General features: G+C 41.5%; 1 protein-coding gene across 7 annotated transcripts in view; it reads left to right on the top strand.

The window, feature by feature from the left end:
* The window catches only part of KCNMA1 (potassium calcium-activated channel subfamily M alpha 1), a 917,791-nt gene that overhangs the window by 248,052 nt on the left and 648,856 nt on the right, over positions 1–20,883 (top strand). For all 7 annotated transcript variants that reach the window (XM_069068323.1, XM_069068322.1, XM_069068316.1 and 4 more), the window contains exon 2: positions 10,081–10,242. In XM_069068323.1, the coding sequence (XP_068924424.1) occupies positions 10,081–10,242 (162 nt within the window). The remainder of the gene's footprint in view (positions 1–10,080; positions 10,243–20,883) is intronic.

Genomic DNA, 20,883 nt, shown 5'->3' with positions numbered 1-20,883 from the left:
AGAGAGAGACAGAGAGACAGAGAGACAGAGAGAGAGACAGAGAGACAGAGAGAGAGAGAGACAGAGAGAGACAGAGAGACAGAGAGACAGAAAGAGAGAGAGACAGAGAGAGAGAGACAGAGAGACAGAGACAGAGAGACAGAGACAGAGAGACAAAGACAGAGACAGACAGAGAGAGAGAGACAGAGAGAGAGAGAGAGAGAGAGAGAGAGAGAGAGAGAGAGAGAGAGAGAGAGAGAGAGAGAGAGAGAGAGAGAGAGAGAGAGAGAGAGAGAGAGAGAGAGAGAGAGAGAGAGAGAGAGAGAGAGAGAGAGGGAGAGAGAGAGAGAGAGAGAGAGAGAGAGAGAGAGAGAGAGAGAGAGAGGAGAGGGGAGGGAGATGGAGAGACAGAGAGAGAGAGAGAGAGAAAATGAGACTGCCTTTTCCTCCTCTTTCTCATGTTCCTTATTCAGCCTAGTTAAGGCACACACCAATGACTGACTTATTATGAACTGAAGCCCTATTGAGTCCTCAGTCCTGCTTGGATGGAAAGGAAGGGAGAAAGGTTGGTGGGAGAGAAAGCTTCTCTCTTCCCCTGCCTCTCCTAATCTTGTCAAATTTGCAATTGTCATGCTTTCCCCAGCAGCCTGCAAATACCTTCCTCTGGAAGTCTGTGTATGGTCCTCCCTCCCCTCACACCACATTTTCACTAGAAAAAAAAATAAACTTCCCTGCCCTTCTTAACCCTACTAATAATCCTGTTAACCTCACATTGCCTGAGGTAAGAAATCTGATATCCAGGGACATGAAAATTACCTGGACAACCAGAAAGTCTGGAGGCCCAGGTTGGGGGAACTTTGGCAAATTCGATTTTGGAATTTCCCCACTCCTGGCACGTTTCTCCTTCTGACAGTCAGCTTCCTCCTTGACTGGGGAACAAGTCCTCCTCTTTCTGATGCAGCTGCTCTGCAGAAGTGTGTGACTTCAACGACCTTGGCACACAGCTCAGCCTGGCAGGTGTTGAGTAAGTGTGTGTGGATATGTGGGCCTTGTCAGGCTGGGCCGACCAGTATGTGGGTTGAAGAGCAGGTGTGCCAGGCTTGGAAGACCACTTAGCTAGAGATCCAGACATCTCTGTTCAAGTGGCATAAAGGAATCCCCCAGGTTCTGTGTTCCGAGATGAAAGGTTGGCTTGGGTTTGTGCTGGGAATTTGGAAGTTGGGAATTGGAAATTCCCAATTTCTCTAGAACTTCGAAGTTTCCCCACCTCCCCCCACTCTAAGATTCTCTTGTTATATGATGTGCTAGGAGTGGCTGGCAATTCTCAGAACCCATAGTCTTGCCTCTACCATAGACTGGCCATGTGATTTGGGCAAGTCACTAACATCACGAGACTTTAGAAAATCATTGAAGACTAGGTTTCAATGCAGTACCCAAAGCTCCTTGGGAGGAGTTTCTTGTCAGGAGCAGCTAACGCCAGCAAAATCATAGGTCCTGCAAAAAACTGATGTGATGATAATCAAGGATGAGCCTGTCAGGAGTATCCAAAGTTTCATTCTTTCCTTCCCTTCCTCCCTTCCTTTCTCCTTCCCTCCCTTCCTCCCTTCCTTCCTCCTTCCCTCCCTCCTTTCCTTCCTTCCTTCCTTCCTTCCTTCCTTCCTTCCTTCCTTCCTTCCTTCCTTCCGTCCTTGCTTCCTTCCTTCCTCCTTTCCTCCCTTCCTCCTTTCCTCCCTTCCTCCCTTCCACATTTATTACATGCCTATGGTGCTCTGGACTCAGAATATAAAGACAAAACTGAAATTGTTTCTGACCTCGAGGCAGTTTACATTTTACTTAGGGGATATAGCCTTTATACAGATATTTCAATAAGAAATGCTATAAAATGTGAGGGTAATGTAGTGTTTTGGAGAGAGTACTCAGCACCTGGTGGGGAATAAGGGAACAGGAATGGTCTTATTCCAGAGGCAGCATTACCTGGAAGGAAGCTGGGAGTTCCACAAGGCTGACATGAGCAGGGAGAGCGTCTCTGGTTATTGGAGATGTGTAGTGTACAAAGTAAGCCATGTGGGCTAGAGCATGGCCGATACCAGGAGGAATTCTGGGAAGTCAGTCTGGAAACATGAATGGGAGTCAGACTATGGAGACCTTCAAAGGTCCAGTCCATGAGTCTGGGGGCAGATGGGTGGTATGCAATGCAGGAAACCTTGAGTTCAAATTCATGCTTTGTCACTGACTACCTGTATGACTCTGTGCAAGCCCCTTACCTGCTGTCTGCCTCAGTTTCCTCAGCTGTAAAGTGAGATAATAGCAGTACTTACCTTTCAGGATTGTTGTAAGAATCAAATGGGAAATTTATAACAAGTGCTTAGCACAGCCTGGCACACAGGAGAGGGCACTATATACAAATGCTTATTCCCTTCTTCCTTCTCCTCCCTCCCTGTCTTAGAGACTCAGGGAGTCATTGAGGCCCTGTAAGCAGAGCAATGACATTTATGTTTTTCAATGTACTTTTCTATTCATTATTTCATTTGAGCCTCACACAATACACTGAGGAAACCGAGGTTTCAGAGAGACTTGACCAAAAAAATCCCAGAGAATTGATAAAAGCCATTCAGCTAGTCATGGGGAGAGTTGGAACAAGGATCCAGGTTTTCTGACTCTTAGTCTCGGGATCCCCATATAACATTGTAAATAGTAGGGGATGGGGATTGGAAGAAAGAAGATGCTTCTCAGGCTTTGCTACCAGTCAAGTTCCAGAGAGAGGCTTGACAGCTGCTAAAGGTAGAGTGTGGGATATCCACTTTATCTGGGTTGGGGTAGCCCTGGCTTTTAGAGGCAAGGCCTGGATAACTGTCTCTTGAATGATGCTGGGCTGGCTTCCTTGGCCATGAAAAACAGTCCCTGAAGCTGCCTTTGAAACAGGAAGCAGTGCTTCCTGTCCAGTCGATGGATTATTGTGTTGGGCACAATCAGGGCAAGGTCTGGTCAGCTGGTCTGAGAAACAGCATGCAAATCAGTCATTCATCTTTCCTGAAGCTGGTCAGGTGTGTGGAGGCTGTCAAAATGTGAGTGAGCATAGGGAAGTCAGGGGGAGGGAGCATGGATGTTTTCCCAACTCTTTTTTTAAAATTAAAATATTTTTTTTTTTTGCTTTTTGGAAGGCAGTTGGGATTAAGTGAATTGCTTAAAGTCACAGGACTAGTAAGTGTGTCAAGTGTCTGAGGTCGGATTTGTACTCAGGTCCTCCTGACTCCAGGGCTGATGCTCTATTCACTGCAACACCTAGCCACCCCAAGGTTTTCCAACTCTTAATACAGTACCTGGTACCTAGGAAGTGCTTATTAAATGTGTGTGAATTGATTGACTAGGTTTGAGAAAACCATTGTCATCAATAATGGGAGAGGGGGAAGAACATTGGACTGAACTTGGGTTTGAATCCTACTCTGATAATTAAGACCCATGCGGCTTGTAATTGTAAAGCTTGTAAATCTCGAACATGGTTATGGTCTGGAATGTATGGCTGGAGATAAAGAAAAGGAAGATTGTGTTTCAGAGTCAATATGGTGTCAGAGTTCAGAAAAGAACAGGGTGGTGGAAAGAATGCTGTTTGGAATCACAGGACCTGAGTTCAAATCCCAGGTCTTGTACTTACTCCCCGTGTGAATGATGCCAGTTCATTTACCTCTCTAGGCTCTTTCCTTGTTTGCAAAAAGGTCCTTTCCAACTTTATATCTGTGACTGTGATCCAATTGTTATTCCCTTTCATTAAAAGGCAATGCAGGATAGTGGATAGAGCTCTGAACTGGGAGTCAAGAAGATGTGAGTTTGAATCCTGCTGTGTGGCCCTGGGCGAGTGACTGACATCTCTGAGCCTCCATTTTCACATTTATGAAAGACAGATGATAATACCACCTACCTCACAACTTTATTGCTCTAAACAACATTCCTATTGTCATAATAGAGTCATAGCTGCTGTCTCACTAAGTCTTCCTGGTACTTGAGGCAGCTGGATGGCATAAATGCACAGAGAATGCTAGGCAGAGTCAGGAAGACCCAAGTTCAAATCTAGCCTCAGATGCTACTAGTTGTATGTTTGTGGACAAGTTATTGAACCTGTTTGCTTCAGTTTCAATGGGGATAATAATAATTCCTTCCCTTTCCTTGCTTTCCCTTGCCTTGCCTTCCCTTCCATCATAGTTATCTGTCTCTTTGCCTTAAACTCTCAAATTCCTTTTGTTTATTGCCCATACTATGCACTTTTTTTTTTTTAAAGCAATTGGGGTTAAGTAACTTGCTCAAGGTTACACAGCCAGTTATTATTTCTGGATGTGGTGCTGAGTATCTGAGCCCGGATTTGATTCAGGTCATCCTGACACTGGAGCCGATGCTCTTAACCTGGCCGCCCCTAAGCAATTGGGGTTAAGTAACTTGCTCAAGGTTACACGGCCAGGTATTTCTGGGTGGGTGCTAAGTGTCTGAGCCCGGGATTCGATCTCCAGGTGTTCTCAACACTGGAGCTGGTGCTCTTACTCGCTGTGCTACCTGGCCCCCCCTAATACTATGCACTTTCTTTGTCCCTAACATGGTGCATTGCCACTTATATTTCTACAATCCTAAGCATCTTTTCAAGCTTCCCCTGGTATTTTTACCTACAGGGATAAGACCTGGCTGTGATTTTATTACTAATGGAAACACCCTTTACTGATGCAAGATGGCAGTCCCCTCTGCAGCTTAGAGAGCTGACCAGAGGACTGAGGGGGTTAAGTGATTTTCTCAGGGTTACACAGCAAATATATGCCAAATTGGCAGCCCTTGACCACAACTCTCTTCCCAGATTGGTTCCATCCTGTAGATTCTGTAGGCATCATTTTTCACTTTCTTTTTTCACTTTTTCACTCTTTTTCTTTTCTTGCTACTGTAATTTCCCCTAATTTTCTTTATAGGGTTGGGGTGGGGTGAGGTGTTGATTTCAGAATGATTTGATGATTTCTGTATTTGAGGAGAGAAATTCTCTTTATCATTTGAAATTAGATATGATTTATGTTTCCTATAGTTTAATGCAGGGTTTAGCAGATAGGGCCTTGGACTAGAAGTCAAAATACCCAAGCTTCATCCCTGACTCTGCCACCAATTAACTGAATAACCTTGGACAAGTCACTTCTTGTTTCTGGGTCTCAGTTTTCTCATATGTAAAATTTGGTGATTAAATGAGAATAAGTGATATCAATGTAGTACAGAAGTCTTAAAAACTTATCTTAAAACATAACTTAGTTGTTTTCAACTTAACAAGCAAGTTAAGTTATCCATGAACTTTTCTTCCTTTATATATTTAGATAATGTAGTTTTAATACAATTGCTTTCTTCTGTAATTCTATGTATTTTTTTATGCACTTAAAAGTATTCTCAGAAGCAGTCCATAGGTTTCACTAGATACTGCCAAAGTGTCTATGACACACACAAAGGTAGGAACTCTGCTAGAGTGCTTGAAAGTTTATAAAGCATTTCACATAGACTATCTCAGATTTTCACAACTATTTAAGATCATATTATCTCCATAACTAATATACTTGATGATTTACTTTGGGTCACACAGACTGGGAAACAGGACTTAGATTCAAACCTTCCTGACTCCAAACCTAGCCCATTCTCTGACATGCCACATTGGCCCCCTAGCAAGACAACCTATAAAGTTACTTCTAGCTATAATACATTATGATTCTTAAAAGGGATCTTCAACAGCCAGGCAAGAGTTTGGTGGAAGATAATTCCTTGAACTGGCATCTGTCTCTGCCTTGCTGTGTGGCCTCAGGTTGATCAGAGCCTCTCTGAGCCTCCCTTGCCTTTATCTATAAAAGGGATTATTACAACACTTGTTTTCACTAGAGGGGGCAAGTGTGAACCAAAATAAGAGAAATGCCTGTGAGAGAGTTTGAAGCCCCTGGTGAAGATTGCTACTATCTACACCGAGAGGAGGATTTGCAACTCACTGCCAGCCTGCAGCGAGCACCAATTGGACTTTGCTGGAGCCCCCCAGCATTTCCTGAAGCCCTGGTTCCTCTACTTAGTAATTAGGCTTACAATGATTCCTTGTAACTAAATAATAACAAATGCATTATCTCCTTTTAGTCTGTGTTTTTCCTTGCCTATCATAAAGTAATTAAAATAATGAATGCCTTGTAAAACAATAGGTAAGAGGGCTGGAAAGATAGTATTATCTGTCATATACCTCTGTTGCTTGTGAATTATTCACTAATTAAAAATCTATTTGGTTTGCGAGGAATCCCAGGTGTCCTCCCCCTACTTCCCTGGCTGCCCCCAGTCTACCCCACCTCTAGTGCTTACTGTATTTCCAGGGAGCCAGTGGTTATTGAATTAAATTGGATTAAGTGGGTGGAGGAGGGTAAGAGGGAGGTCGACAGCTAGCCAGTTAATAGCAGTCACTGCCCAGGAGGAGAAAACTTTCCAAGGTCTCCCCCCTGTATGTTCTTACTTAGAATCACAACATAGCTGTGATAGAAGGGCCTAAGAGGTCTTTCAGGCAAGGACTGAACCTCTGGGCCTGACTTTATGACAACTTGCTATTTAACCTTGGGCAAGTCACTTAAAGTCTGAGAGAGAGAGACAGAGAGAGAGACAGAGAGAGAGAGAGAAAGAGAGACAGAGAGACAGAGAGACAGAGAGAGACAAAGAGACAGAGACAGAGAGACAGAGACAGAGAGAGACAGAGACAGAGAGAGAGACAGAGAGAGAGGAGACAGAAGGAAGGAGGGAAGAAAGAAGAAAGAGGAAGGAAGGAAAGGAGGAAGGGAAGAAGGAAGGAAGAGAGAGAATCACCTTTTTATAGGTTACAAGGTTCATAAAACACTTTGCTCACATCAACCTTGTGAGGTAGATTGTGAAGTTGCTATTATCCCCATTTTACAGATGAGGAATACTCAACCTTTGAGAGGCTGACTTAATCAAAATGACACAGCTAGTGGCTAAGGAGGTATTCAAACTCAGGTCTCCTGACTCTTAGGTATACCACATTATGCTGTGAGTCTGTTTCCTAGTCTGTGAAATGGAGAAATGTTCCAACCTTCCTTTCTCATAGGGGAAGGGAGGGTATTTTGGAAGAAAAAGCATTATTAATGAATAAGGAGTCATTATGTTTGTTAACAAACATGTGAAATTGTTCTTAAATTGTATAGAAGCTCTTGGACAACTTATTCTGCGATATCTAGGAACCTATGATTTCATCACTATGGGTTTTCCTTTTCCCAAGGCAGATCCAGACTCCTCTGTGACTTGATATGTTATTTCAAGGGAGAGTCAATCTCTTGGCACCCCCTTTAGTACTCACTGGGGGTGACCTCCCTCATTTCTGAAACTCCATAAATTCTGTACAACTATGCCCTGAATTAAGAGGCTACATACCTGGGTTCCTTTTCTTCTAACAACAACAAACATTTTTATGTCACTTTAAGGTTTGCAAAATGCTTCACAAATATCTCATTTTATCCTTTGAAAACCTCTGGCAGCAGATGCTATTATTATGCCCATTTTACAGCAGAGGAAACTGTGGCAAACAGAGTTTAAGTGATTTGTTTAGGGTCATACAATGAGTGAGACATTGAAGATGGATTTGAACTCAGACCTTTCTGACCCCAAACCCAGTATTCTATCCACTATGCCAGCTAGCTGCAGCGTGAAATAAAGCAGTGAAAAGAGTTCTGGTCTTAGATTTAGGGGAGGCTTAGATTTGAATCTCATCTTTGTAATTTATGAGCTGTCATTTTATTTTTCTGAACCTCAGCTTCCTTGTACATATAATGAGGATAATAATACCTCCTCCAATCACCCCCAGTCTCTGGAATGCACCCCCTCCTTAGTTCCCCCTCTTTTCCTGTAAGATAATACTAATGTACTATCTTCATGGGTCTTTTGTGATTTTCTCACATCCCCTGAAAATATCCTCCCTCCTAAACTACCTTGATTTAATTATTTTGTATATACTTGTATCTATCCAATTTATATTATGTATGTACACATATATGTAAACACATATATGTGTAAACATATGTATATATACATGCACACACAATACTTGTCTCTTCCATCAGAATTGTGAGTAGAGATAATTTCAATCTTTGTATCTCTAGTGCCTAACACAGTGTCTTACACATATTAGGGACTTAATAAATACTTGTTGATTTGATTGGTTGAATACCAATAGTGTGTATGGTCTATCTCAAAATGTTGTCTCCAGAGAATTTATGTAAAGTATTTGCAACCCTTGAATGTTCTCTATAAATATCAGCTATTATTATAATAACTTAAACAGATCAGGAAGTTCATGAACCATGTTTGTAGGTTCCAGGCAATATTCCAATACCCTGACTTTCAGGCTGCAGTATTTGCCTGTCAGTATGGCTATACCTTGGCAGTAGTGGATACAGAACCATTATCCCCAGACCTGGGACTGAGTATACTCAGCAAACTTGTTCTGGGCCATACGGCAATCACCTGCTCACAGAGGTCAGAGCAGGGAGCATCTCAGGAATTCAGGACCACGGAGCACTGTTTACAGATTGTACTCATCCTTCTGACCCCTATTATCGAGTTTTTCAATTTTTCCTTTGCCATCCTCAAACAACAGAGTGGTTAGGGAATCTTTATAGTGTAAGTGCAATATAACCTTATAAAATATTAGAATCAATGTGTGTGTGAGAAACCACAAACCAAGCCTTGTGGACTGTCACTCATTGAGAGAGCTTTCTAGGAGTGTATTCATAATAAGCAGGTCTATTTCTATAGCAGCTGCTCTAATATCCATGATCTCATTTGATTCTCACCTCAGCCCTGGGAAAAAGGTAAAGCAGATCTTTGAAGGAGTCACAAGGAGGGTGCTAGTACTAGGAGAGATAAGCAAGTGGGAGGAGAACTATGATATGCAATTGGCAGAGGTCAGAGCAGGGAGCAGCTCAGGATTTCAGGACCATGGAGAGCAGGATTCAGTGGGAGACACTAACCATGAAGGTGACCCCACGAAAGGTGAAAGCTTTTGTCCTAATCCAGAGTTTCTTATCTGTTCCTTGTCAGAACAAGGATTGATCCAGGGTCACTGTAGCTTAGAGATGGAAGGTAACTGCTTATATCTCTGATAGAATATAGGGTAGGGACTTTCATTTTTGTTTCTGTATCCCTAGCCATCTAGTTAGGTACCTGACCTGACACACAGTAGGAATCTATTAAATTGTGGGTTGAATGATTGATGTGATATAGAGCTGGAGCAGAGACCCCTGGTGGTTCAGGAACAGAATCCAAGGTCTAAAGTAAACTAAAATTTCCCGAGGCAGACCCGATTTAGACAACTTTGTGTTATAGGATTCAGAGCTAGGAGGGACTTCAAGGACCCCCTACTCCCAACCACCTCATTTTATTGAGGAGAAAAGTGAAATTAAGGCAGGTTAGGATTGGTTCAAGGACCTACAAATAGTAAGTAGTAGAGGAAAATAAAACAAAAGGGTTACTGTATTGCTTTCCTAGTAAAGTCTACCCTTAAGGAAACTCACATGGTCCTAGTACACATTCTCTTTTTAGAAATCTCCAAATAGCTGTTCCCTCTTGCTTTGCCACTCTGTATTGTTCCTTCTTTCTACTCTGGATTTTGGGCATGTAGGTAGTAGAAGCTCCATGTACAGAGAGTAGGCAACAATCCACAAGTTTCCTCCCCTATGTCCAGAGTAGGATACTCTTGCTGACCTTAGAAGGGACATGACAATTGGGATGCTCTTTCCACTTTGCATCTTGAGGAGTGGCCAATAGTTTATAGATGGGTGCTTTTAGACCACTGTGGTCTACATCTGTAGGACTGCCAATGAGAATGAAGACATATATTTCTTAACATCACACCACAGTAGGTTGACTTAACAAGTATTTCTGATGATGAGGGATCAGGGGGTTCTGTCAAACTACCATGTTAAACCGATGGAGCAGTTTCAAATAGCTTCTTTCAGTCATGCCCAAACTAGGGTCACCTGAATCTGATTCCACCCATCAAGGTTTCTCTTTTTCCCTACTTGCCTCAACATTCCAATCTCCTGTCTTCTCTGTTGTCAGGAGGCCCAGAAGATAAACAATGGCGCTACTCAGGCAGATGGCACCCTCAAACCAGTGGATGAAAAAGAGGAGGCGGTGGCAGCAGAAGTTGGCTGGATGACCTCTGTGAAAGACTGGGCAGGAGTGATGATATCTGCCCAGACATTAACTGGCAGAGTTCTGGTAAGGCCCCTAACCCTGTGCTTATTGATTATCTACTGTTTTTATTGTTTTATGGATGATCCTTTTTTCCATGGTAAACTGTATCCTGAGTATTTGACTGAGGTATCCTTGTGTTTTCTGATTGGTGGTGGTGAGATGCTGGCAAAGGAGAGGAACACTATATATATATATATTTAATAAGCAGTTGGGGTTAAGTAACTTGCTCAAGTTTACACAGCCAGTTATTTCTGGGTTGGTGCTGAGTATCGGAGCCTGGATTTGATCCCCAGGTCATCCTGACACTGGAGCCGGTGCTCTTACTCACTGAGCCACTTGGCCTCCGGAACACTATATTTTCATCAAGAAGATGTGGAGTCATTACTGTTTCTCTAAAGTAGCTTCCTTCCCTGCACCTAAAGAACAGGAGTATTGGTACTTTTCAAGGGAGTTCATGGAAAATGGGCTCCAGGGGCAGACAGGTGGCGCAGTGAGTAAGAGCGCCAGCCTTGGAGTCGGGAGACCCAGGATCAGTTCTGGCCTCAGACACTTAGCACCCACACAAAATAACTGGCCATGTAACCTTGAGCAAGTTACTTAACCTCTATTGCTTAAAAAAAAAGAAAATGGGCTCCAGAATAATCTACTTCACAGTCGTCCCAGCTGGTGCCTCAGATCTCTCCTTCCTTTGCTGACTTCTCTCACGAAAAGTGGATGAGAACAGTCCAAAAAATAAAAAATTAAAGAAAATCAGCACAGGTCTTGAAGTCTTTTGGGGCTCAAGGCAGTTATAACTTGTGGAATAATAAAGGCAGGACTTTCTGGGGATAGCATATCTCTCTCTCTTTCTTTCTCTGTTTTGACTTGGGAGAGTCATTTATATTTCTTAATACTTAAAGAGGGCTCATTTGCCTTGTGCTGGTTCCTTGATTTCATTTGCCTATTTTGTATTCTCTTTGTCTTGAACCCAGATGAGCTGGATATACAAATTCCACGTCTCCTGTCTGAGTGATGGTTTCTGAATGTGTAAAATGAGGAAATCAGGTTAGATCATTCTCTCAACTCTGGTTCTCATTCATTTACTTTAAAGAAGTTCAGAGAAAGGAGAGATGACTATGGACTGGAAAGGTCCTTCAGGGCAGTCCTCAGTCCTCTAGGATGGCAATGAGATTTGAAACCAGATCATATAATGATCATTGGAAAGAACTGGAGATTCTCAGCCTGGGGAAGAGAAGGCTTAACAGTGGCATGATCACTGGCTTCAACCATTTGAAGGATTGTTCTGTGGAAAAAGGGATTGATAAATATCTTAAGTGCCTCTAGAGTGCAGAATGAAGATCAAGAAGTAGAAGTAAAGAGGGGCAGATTTTGGGTCCAATAAAAAGGAAGGACTTCTAAAAGTTGGAACTGCCACAAAGGTAAACTGACCTTCTTCAGATCATAATGAGTAATGAGTTCACTAACCCTGGAGTTGTTCAAACAATGACCCGTTTACCACTTGTTATAGAGGTGATTTTTTGGTATATTTCATCTAAGAGTTGGGCTGGTTAATATACCTTCATATAATAAAATAAAGTTTTAAATTTTTTTAACTTTACCCTTTGATGGTTACATCTTAGATCCCATCATCTCATAGAATCCCAAGGTCCTGAGCTTTAAAAATTCTCCAACAACAGAAATTAAAATCACCCCTTTGATTCTTCTACCTCTTATGCTCCTATTCACACCAAATCTCTTCCCCCCCCCCCCATTATTGTGCTTGGCGTTCCCTTGATCCCTCCCTATCTTCACGGTTTACATTAGGTAAGGAAGTGCCTTCTTATAACTCCTCGTCTGGGCCAAAGTTGATCATTTTCATTTTGTAAAACTTATTTTTCTAGTTCTAATTTTTCTTCCAAGTTATTGACCCTTGTCTCCAACCATTTTTAAGACACAACCTAGGACACAATGTTCCACAGTAACTGAAGTTCAACCAATCCAAAACCAAAAATAATTTATCCTAAAATTGTTCCTTCTTTACTATGTCTTTTTGTGACACTAAAATCAACCAGTTCATCAAGAGGCCTTTATTATGTTCCTACTATGTGTCAGGCATGGAGCTAGGTACTGAAGATTCAAAGAGAAAAATGACTCAGTCCTTGATTTCAGAAGCTTCCATTCCACCAGAAGAGACACATACAATAAAGTAGGTTTGAAACATGTGCAGATAGAAACTGGAATGGTGATTTTATTACTGTAAGAAATCCCAGACGAGGAAACTTCTACCAAAGCACCTTTATTAGCACCTTCCTTGCAGCTAATAGTCTTAGAAAGTTGTCTATAGCACTTAGAAGTTAAATAATTTGCCCAGAGTCACACAACTGGTATGTGTCAGATGTGAAAGTCATTAAAATTTTAAAAAAAAATTATTTTGTTAAATATTTTTCAATTACATGTTAACATTTTAACATTTATTTAAGAAATTGAGTTCCAAACTCTCTCTCTTCCTTCCCTCTTCCTCCCCTTGATAAGACAAGCAATATGATATTGATTATACATGTGATGTCATGCAAAACACATTTCCATATTAGCCACGTTGTAAAAGAAAGCACATGTAAACAAAGCACGAAAAGTAAAGAAAGTTAAAAAGTATGCTTTAATCTGTACTCAGAATTCATCAGTTCTCTCTCTGGAGTTAGAAATCATATTTTCTGATGGGTCCTTCAAAATTGTCTTGGATATTGTATTTATCAAAATAGCCAAGCCATTTATGGTTGGTCATTATTGCTGTAACTATGTACAATGATCTCCTGACCCTACTCATTTCACTTTGCATACATGTTCATATAAGTCTCTTCAGGTTTTTCTAAAACCATCCTTCTTTTCATGTTTTATAGAACAATAGTATTCCTTCACAATCATAAGACAATTGTCAGCCATTCCCCAATTGATGGGCATACCCCAGTTTCCAGATCTTTGCCACCACAAAAAGAGAGACTTAAAAATATTTTTTTGTACAAATAGGTCCTTTTCCTTTTAAAAAATCTCTTTGAAATGTAGATGTAGTAGTGGTATTGCTGGGTCAAAGGGTATGTTTGCAGTTTTACAGCCCTCTGGGCATAGTCCCATATTCTTCTCCAAAATGGTTGGTCTAGTTTACAACTCCACCAATGGTGCCTTAGCATCCCGATTTTTTTGCATCCCATCCAGCATTTATCATTTTCTTTTTCTGTCATGTTAGTCAGTCTGGTATGGTATCTCAGAGCTGTTTTAATTTATATTTCTTAAATCAATAGTGATTTAGGGCATTTTTATGTGACTATGAATAGCTTTGATTTCTTCTTATGAAAATCGGCTGTCTATATCCTTTGACCATTATCCATTGGTGAATGGTTCATTTTTTAAAAATAAATTTGGCCCAGTTCCATACATATTTGGGAATTTTCTCTTTATCAGAGAAGCTTGCTATATAAATTCCCCCTCCCCCCAGTTTCCTGCTTTTCTTTTAATCTTGACTACATTAGTTTTGTCTGTGCAATTAAAAAAAATTGTGAATCAAAATTATGCATTTGACTTCTGTGGTTCTCTCTATCTCTTGTTTGGTCATAAATGCTTCCTTTGTCCATAATTCTGACAGGCATATTTTTCCATGCTCCCCTAATTTACTTATATTACCCTTTATGTCTAGATCATTTATCTATTTTGACATATCTTAGTATATGGTGTGAGGTGTTGGTCTATACATAGTTTTTGCCAAACTGCTTTCCAATGGTGAAAGTAATTTTTAAGTAAAGGACTTTAAGAGCTGGGAAATCTGAAAAGTATTCATGTAGGAGGAAGGAAAGAAGGAAGGAGGAAGGAAGGGAGGAAGGGAGGGAGGGAGGGAGGAAGGAAGGGAGGAAGGAAGGAAGGAAGGGATTCTATGAGTGAGAAGTGAAAAAAAGTGAATTCTAGGCATGGGGTAAAGTCAGTGTAAAAGCATGAAAACAGAAAATGGAGTGTCCAAGAAGGCCAAGCTGAACCACAGATTAAAGCAAGATGAATCATGTATAACAATGCTGGAAAGATAGGATGGACTTCATTGTCAAGGTCTGCCATGTTTATAACGTTGGAGCCATTCAACTCTTCATTCTCAGATCCAGTCAATTGCTAGGTGTTGTTGATTTCCCTTTGCTCCTAAAGTTATTGTCCAAGTATATCATCTCATGTATAATCTGGCTGCACTATTTAAAGGACCTCCTAACAGAAGATCATTTTTATTCTCTTTCTTCTCCAACCCATCCTTGACTCCATGGCCAAAATGTTCTCTCTTAAGTGTTCATCCCCATTTCACAATGAAGAGAGGTACCTAAAACCACACAGTAGATTAATTACAGTCAGGACTAGAAGTCATTTTTAAAAAATCTCCTAGATCAATGCTCTCTCTTCCTTTCACATTCCATCCCTGACCAGACCAACATCTCTTACAACATGTTTCCTTATAAGCCACTGGTATCTTGACTGTGATATTTTGACATTACTTTGCTTTAAACTAATTAGGTCCTGTGGCTTCTTGGTCTGGCTCTTAATATTTGCTTGCACAGACATTGCCTGCCCACGTGTCCAAGTTCACTACTACCTAATCTGCCAGCTGGTCTCTTTGGAAAAAAAAATTCTACATAGGGCTAGGCCAAATCTTTTCATCCTGAGTAGTTCACAGAATCATAGCTATATGGGAGCTTAGAGATCATAGAATCATAGAATCATAGACTTTCAAGAAGGACAAAACCTTAAAGTTTATCTAGTCCAATCTCCTTGTATTTATAGATTAGGTAACTGAAATGTAGTATACAATTTGGCCAAAGTCACATAGTTAGCTCAAGCCCCAGTCAAGAATAGAACTCACATCTTCTGACCAGTCTCCTTCTTTTTTTTTTTTTTAAGCAATCAGGGTTAAGTAATTTGCTCAAGGTTATACAGCCAGTTATTATTTCTGGGTGTGGTGCTGAGTATCTGAGTCCGGATTTGATCCAGGTCATCCCGACACTGGAGCCGGTGCTCTTACTCGCTGAGCCACCTGGCCTCCCCTAAGCAATCGGGGTTAAGTAACTTGCTCAAGGTTACACGGCCAGGTGTTTCTGGGTGGGTGGACCAGTCTCCTTCTGTTGTACAACATTGTCTTCTTGCTACATGGGTACCTTTGTAACTACTACAGTGCCCAACACACAAAATCCTAGAATCATAGATTTTGAATTTGAAGGGACCTCAGAGCTTATCTATTTCAAAACCCTCATTTCCCAGATGAGAAAATTGAGGCCCAGGGAAGATAAGCCTCTGGACCCCTTCTAAGAATCATGATTTTAAATAATTGAAGGAAATGCTAAATTTTAGTTAGAGGTTAGTGAAAATTAACATCTCATATTTTTCATCTGCAAATTCACAGACTCCTTGAAACATAAGCATGGGTCAGTGTGCCCCATGTTAAGAATCCCTTGCTTTAAAAGAAGGCAAGTTTTTTGTTGTGAATTGAGAGATGAATTTCTGTGGAGGTCTTGGCAAGGGGGCAGGAGACATTTTTTTTTCCAGACCTCTGTCTGTCTGTCTGTCTGTCTGTCTGTCTCTCTCTCTCTCACACACACAGAGTTCTATTTATCTAGAGTTGTCCAAATGTTTATCCTTGTAACAACAGGCAGATAGAAGCAAGAAGAGTTGGTAGGAGTGTCAGACTTTCCCCTTTCAATTTTTAATGTGTTTTCCTTCATGCATGGCTCTGAGACTCGGTTTTAACATCTGGTCTCTTTCTGACTCACCTTGTGGCTGCTGAGTTGCTACCCACAGCTGGGTACACTGGCTGAGGGCTTTTGGGGAGCAAAGCTCCCCGGAGAGAGATTCTTAGGGACTTTGTGACCCTGCATAACACTTTGTTGCTCAGGATTCCTAGGGATTAAAAAGTGTGCATATAAGGGACATGATTAATTAAGCTCAAATGTGAAAGTTATTTATATTAATAAGAAATATAAGAGGATTTATGTAAATCTATTATATCAATGCAAATCTACAGTACCTAAGGAACCATGAGTCCATGGATATGGGTAGTCTCTTCTCAAATATCATTTGAAACCCTTAGTATGTCTGAACTCAGCCGAACTGATTCCTGGATAACAGATTTGCATTGGGTTGTCACACCCATCCTGAAGCCATTCCAACTTGCCAGGACCTGCCAGATAGGACTTGTATTCTAGTGGGGTTGCCTTTCAAAATCTTGGTCACCTACAGGAAACCCCAAGTCCACAGTGCAGGACTTAGTGGCAGTCATGATAATCATTCACACTAATAAAGTAGTTTACGAAACCTTTCATCATAACATCCTGGTGCAGAGACATTCTTTGAATTGTCATCCCCATTTCACTGAAGAAGAACCTGTTGGAGAAATACAGTGCCTTGCTTTTGGTCATACAGCTGGTAAATGCCATAGGTGGGAGTGGAGCCCAAGTTTGGAGGCTCTAAGGTTTATGGACATTCCACGCCATTAACTAGCTTCTTCTTTCTAACCAAGCCACCATAACTAATAGCAGGTAGTAGTTCTATCATCAAATCAATAATATCCAATCAGAGGGGTCAGTGCTGTTGAGTCTTCTATACCTCTAAGAAGCTTAGCAGTCACTCAAAGTCTATGGGAGTATTAAGACTGGTCCGGATCACATCAGGAGCCCCATCTCAGAGAACCATCCCATATAACAAATAGCATTTTTTGAAGAGGTAAAAATAGGCACAATTGATCAATACCTTGGAAAAGTCTGAGCGCCTGTGTCTTGTGTAACACCTGTGAACCTCCCACCTTCCTGAACAGGTGGCTTGGGTGTGTCTTCTCCCATCTTTTCATTTGAGTGCTGCTTGATCTTCATCATTTTGTTACATTTTCTTTTGATTCTTTTGAAGTGTAGTCGTTCTTTCCATTTCCATTGTTGTAGTTTTTGTGTATGTTAATGCATATATTCTTAACGAGATGGAATGATCAGTATACCTCTTACAAGAGCCAGTGAGAGAGTACATTTTCTGACCATTCATATAGCAAAAAGTCACCAACTTAAAGATGGTACCAAGATCATACTTCTTTTTTTCCTTTTTCTTTTTCTTTTTGAAGGGGATAAGGCAGGGCATTGGGGTTAATTGACTTGCCCAAGGATTTGAACTCAGGTCCTCCTGACTCCAGGGCTGGTGCTCTGTTCACTGCATCACCTAGCTGCTCCAAAGATGGTACTTTTTCCAGGTAAAGATTGTACCTCTTCCAGGGAGCAAAGATTGTAGAGTGAGAGCAGAGCTGTAACTAGGGTGGGATGATCAGAGATGTGTCTTGGGATGCCATTAGCAGCTTACAAAAACAAACGAAGAAACAAAAACCCAACTAACAAATTTGCAAGACTAATTATTGAAAATTGCAAACTACTTGATGGCACATACTTCTCAATCACCCCTCAGCAGCCACACCACCTCCTGCCCCCCACCCCCAGAGCTGCCCTGTTCCTCTCCCACCCTTCATGCTCTCCCAGACGTTGTCCTGAAGTGCCTTAGAAGATCCACTTGAACTGAGAGCATACTTTGTGCCCCATGGTCCAGACACAAAAAATGCTCATTATAGACTGGCTGGACATTAAAGAGGCCCTAATGTTAATACTGTTTTTGCCATTTAACTCTGTAATCTTGGTCAACTCACATTGCCTCTTGGGTCTTGGTTTCCCTATCTATGCAGTAAGGGAGATTTGTCTAAATAAAGTTCTGTTCTAGTTCTAGAGCCCATTTCCTTTTCATTCTATTACTTGTATTTTGCTCTATTTTATTCATTTTGCTCTTAACTCTGTAGAAATTCATATTTAAACATATTCAAAGGCTGTTAGCCACAATTGGTAGCTGTTCCTTTATAAATATAGTCTTGGTCTGTCTCACTCACATTAAAAAAAACAAACACAAAATCTGGACCTAGTATGGAATTATTTGAACTTTATGAAAATAAATTTGCATTTCAGAGGCATCTGAGGCTTCTCTGCCCTCCCATTTTTTTTTAAAGCAATTGGGGTTAAGTAACTTGCTCAAGGTTACATGGCCAGTTATTATTTCTGGGTGTGGTGCTGAGTATCTGAACCCAGATTTGATCCAGGTCATCCCGACACTGGAGCCGGTGCTCTTACTCACTAAGCCACCTGGCCGCCCCTTGCCCTCCCATTTTCTTTGAGGATCTGGCTCTTTGGAGTGGGGAGCAGGGGAGGGGCCCTCAGGATTCAGAGGTCTCTCTATTTGGAGATATCACGGGGACATAAGAGAGAATCAACACTGTAGTCTCACAAAAGATCATTTGAGGCTCCTTAATGTTCTCCCTTAGTGTAAACTCCTGATTCTTTCTTCCCTTGGACATCTCTGAGTTCCTCTACTATGCTGCATAGACTCATTAGAGATTGTGCGTATAGGGGATGGGGTGCTGGCTTCTAAGTCAGGAAAGACCAGGGCTCAAGTGCCACCTGTAATATACTAGTTTGACCCTGAGCGAGACACTTAACCTTTCAGTGCTCCAAGGAACTCCATAAGGCTCTACATGGAATTCCTAGGGGAGATTATACTCATTGGTGTATTTGTTTCACCAGTGAAATCATAGATAGGCCTGACACAAAAACCAGAGTGTTGTCTGGCAGTTACCCAACATATATTATATGAAGAATACAAATTAGGAAAACTATTCTAGAATCACAGGGCTTAGAGGAATAATAATGATAACAATAATTATATTATAATTTGCCATTTCTGTGCTGCTTTTTGCTTTGTAAAGTACTTTACGTGTATTATCTCATTTAGGCCTTACACCAACCCGGAGAGGTAGGTTCTATTATTACCCCATTTAACAGATGGGGAAACTGAGGTTGAAAGGGACTAAAAGATTTAAGAGGCATGGCTCAGTGGATAGAATGCTGGACCTGAAGTCAGGAAGACCTGAGTTCAAATCCAGCCTCAGACACTCACTAGCTGTGTGACCCTGGGCCAGACACTTAACCTCTGTTTGTCTAATCCACTGGAGAAGGAAATGGCAGACCACTCCAGCGTCTTTGCCTAGAAAACCCCATATAGCATCGCAAAGAGTTGGATGTGACTCAACAACAATAACGACATTTAGAAGGGACTTTAGAGTTTGTTTTCGTTCAGTCTTTTTTTTTGTTTTAAATCTGAGGAATCTGGGCTCAGAGGGGAGCTTGTGACCACACAGTTAAACTTGCACCTTGTGGGTTGTACTCCTCTGATTTCATGCTGTCATATTTGCATGTGTAGGGTACCTGGGGATGAAGAAATAACCCTAGGGAAATTCTGCCTTCTTGAATACAGGGCATTCTTAGGATTTTCCATATCTTTGTCTAAGAGTGGCATGAGGCACTGGATATGTCCTAGGGCAAAGGCTGGAGAAATAGTTGAGATCCCTGGCTTCCCCATAATAGAGCGACTCCATAGGCATTAAGGGAACTGGCCCTCCTAGTTCCTTGGACACTTTGTGGGAGCACTTCCTTCCTCATTGTGAAAAGTGTTCACCCCAAATCTCCTGGGCTGCTAGCCCTCTGTCTTTGCTACTACCCATTGCTTCTTGGTTACGTGGATTCCCTTTAGCTCTTTTGGCTAGGTAAGGAACAAAAGCCTGTCTTTCTTTCTTCCCTTCATTCGATCAAGGCATTGAAGGGTTAAGATCAAGCCAAATTTCACAAGTGGCAACATAAGGTATAACACTCTTTTTATGGTCGTTTACCTAGATGGAGAGTTGTTCTTTTCTGCTATTCTTTCAGACCCTTGGGAAAACCAAAGCCCATCCTCTTTAATCTCTCTGAGTCCTAGCGTTACTCTCTGCCATCCAGCCCTAGAAGAGGAGAGTGGGGCAGAGCAGGACATTGGTGGCACAGGTGGCACAGGGGCCATCATCATTGTGGTTCTCAGCTGTCAATGTGCTAAAGAGCCAGGGAACCCTCAGGGACAATGGGGTGACTTTTGGTCCTGCCTCATCAAGGACAATTTTGAGCAAAGGTGCAGCAATGCAGAGGGGCCAATTAATGGAAAAGAGCCCAGGGTTAATAATAAGTAAAAATCAGATAAAGTACAGAAAGGGAAGACATCTTTGGGGGAAGAGGGAAATAGGTTAGTGATCTGAGAGCTCATCCCCTTTCCTGCATGGGGTCTCTTTCTTAATCCTCATTTCCCAGGCTGCTCTTACATGCTGCCTCACTCATCTTTCATCCCTGAGTTGCCTGTTTCTCCTTCAGATTGTCCTCACTGGCATTGCTACTGCCCCAATGGCTTCCCTTCCATCTCCTTTAGGAAAATGACATTCTTAGACTTGCCCTTCTCTGTCATTTTGTTAGCTAACCTTTCCTCTGCTATCTCAAATATCACTCCAGGAACAATCACATCTAATTCAACTGAATGGAAACATACTTATTTGTTAGCATTGGGGAGATTTAAGAAGGTGGGGGATCTTCCCTCCTCCCTAGACATACAGATGAGAGAATACCCCTTTATTTGTCTAAACATTTCACATGTGATATTTTAAATCTCTTTCTCCATTTTCCCCTTTATCTGTCTATCCATCATCTATCCATCCATCCATCCATCCATCCGTCCGTCCATCCATCCATCCATCTATCTATCTATCTATCTATCTATCTATCTATCTATCTATCTATC

This window comes from Petaurus breviceps, unplaced genomic scaffold, assembly GCF_028583685.1.
Source record: "Petaurus breviceps papuanus isolate PSGF00001 unplaced genomic scaffold, PetGlider_PUasm1.0 90762, whole genome shotgun sequence".
NCBI classification, from domain to species: Eukaryota; Metazoa; Chordata; class Mammalia; order Diprotodontia; family Petauridae; genus Petaurus; species Petaurus breviceps.
The sequence above is the reverse complement of the archived record's forward strand: the minus strand, read 5'-3'. Positions and strand labels throughout refer to the sequence as shown.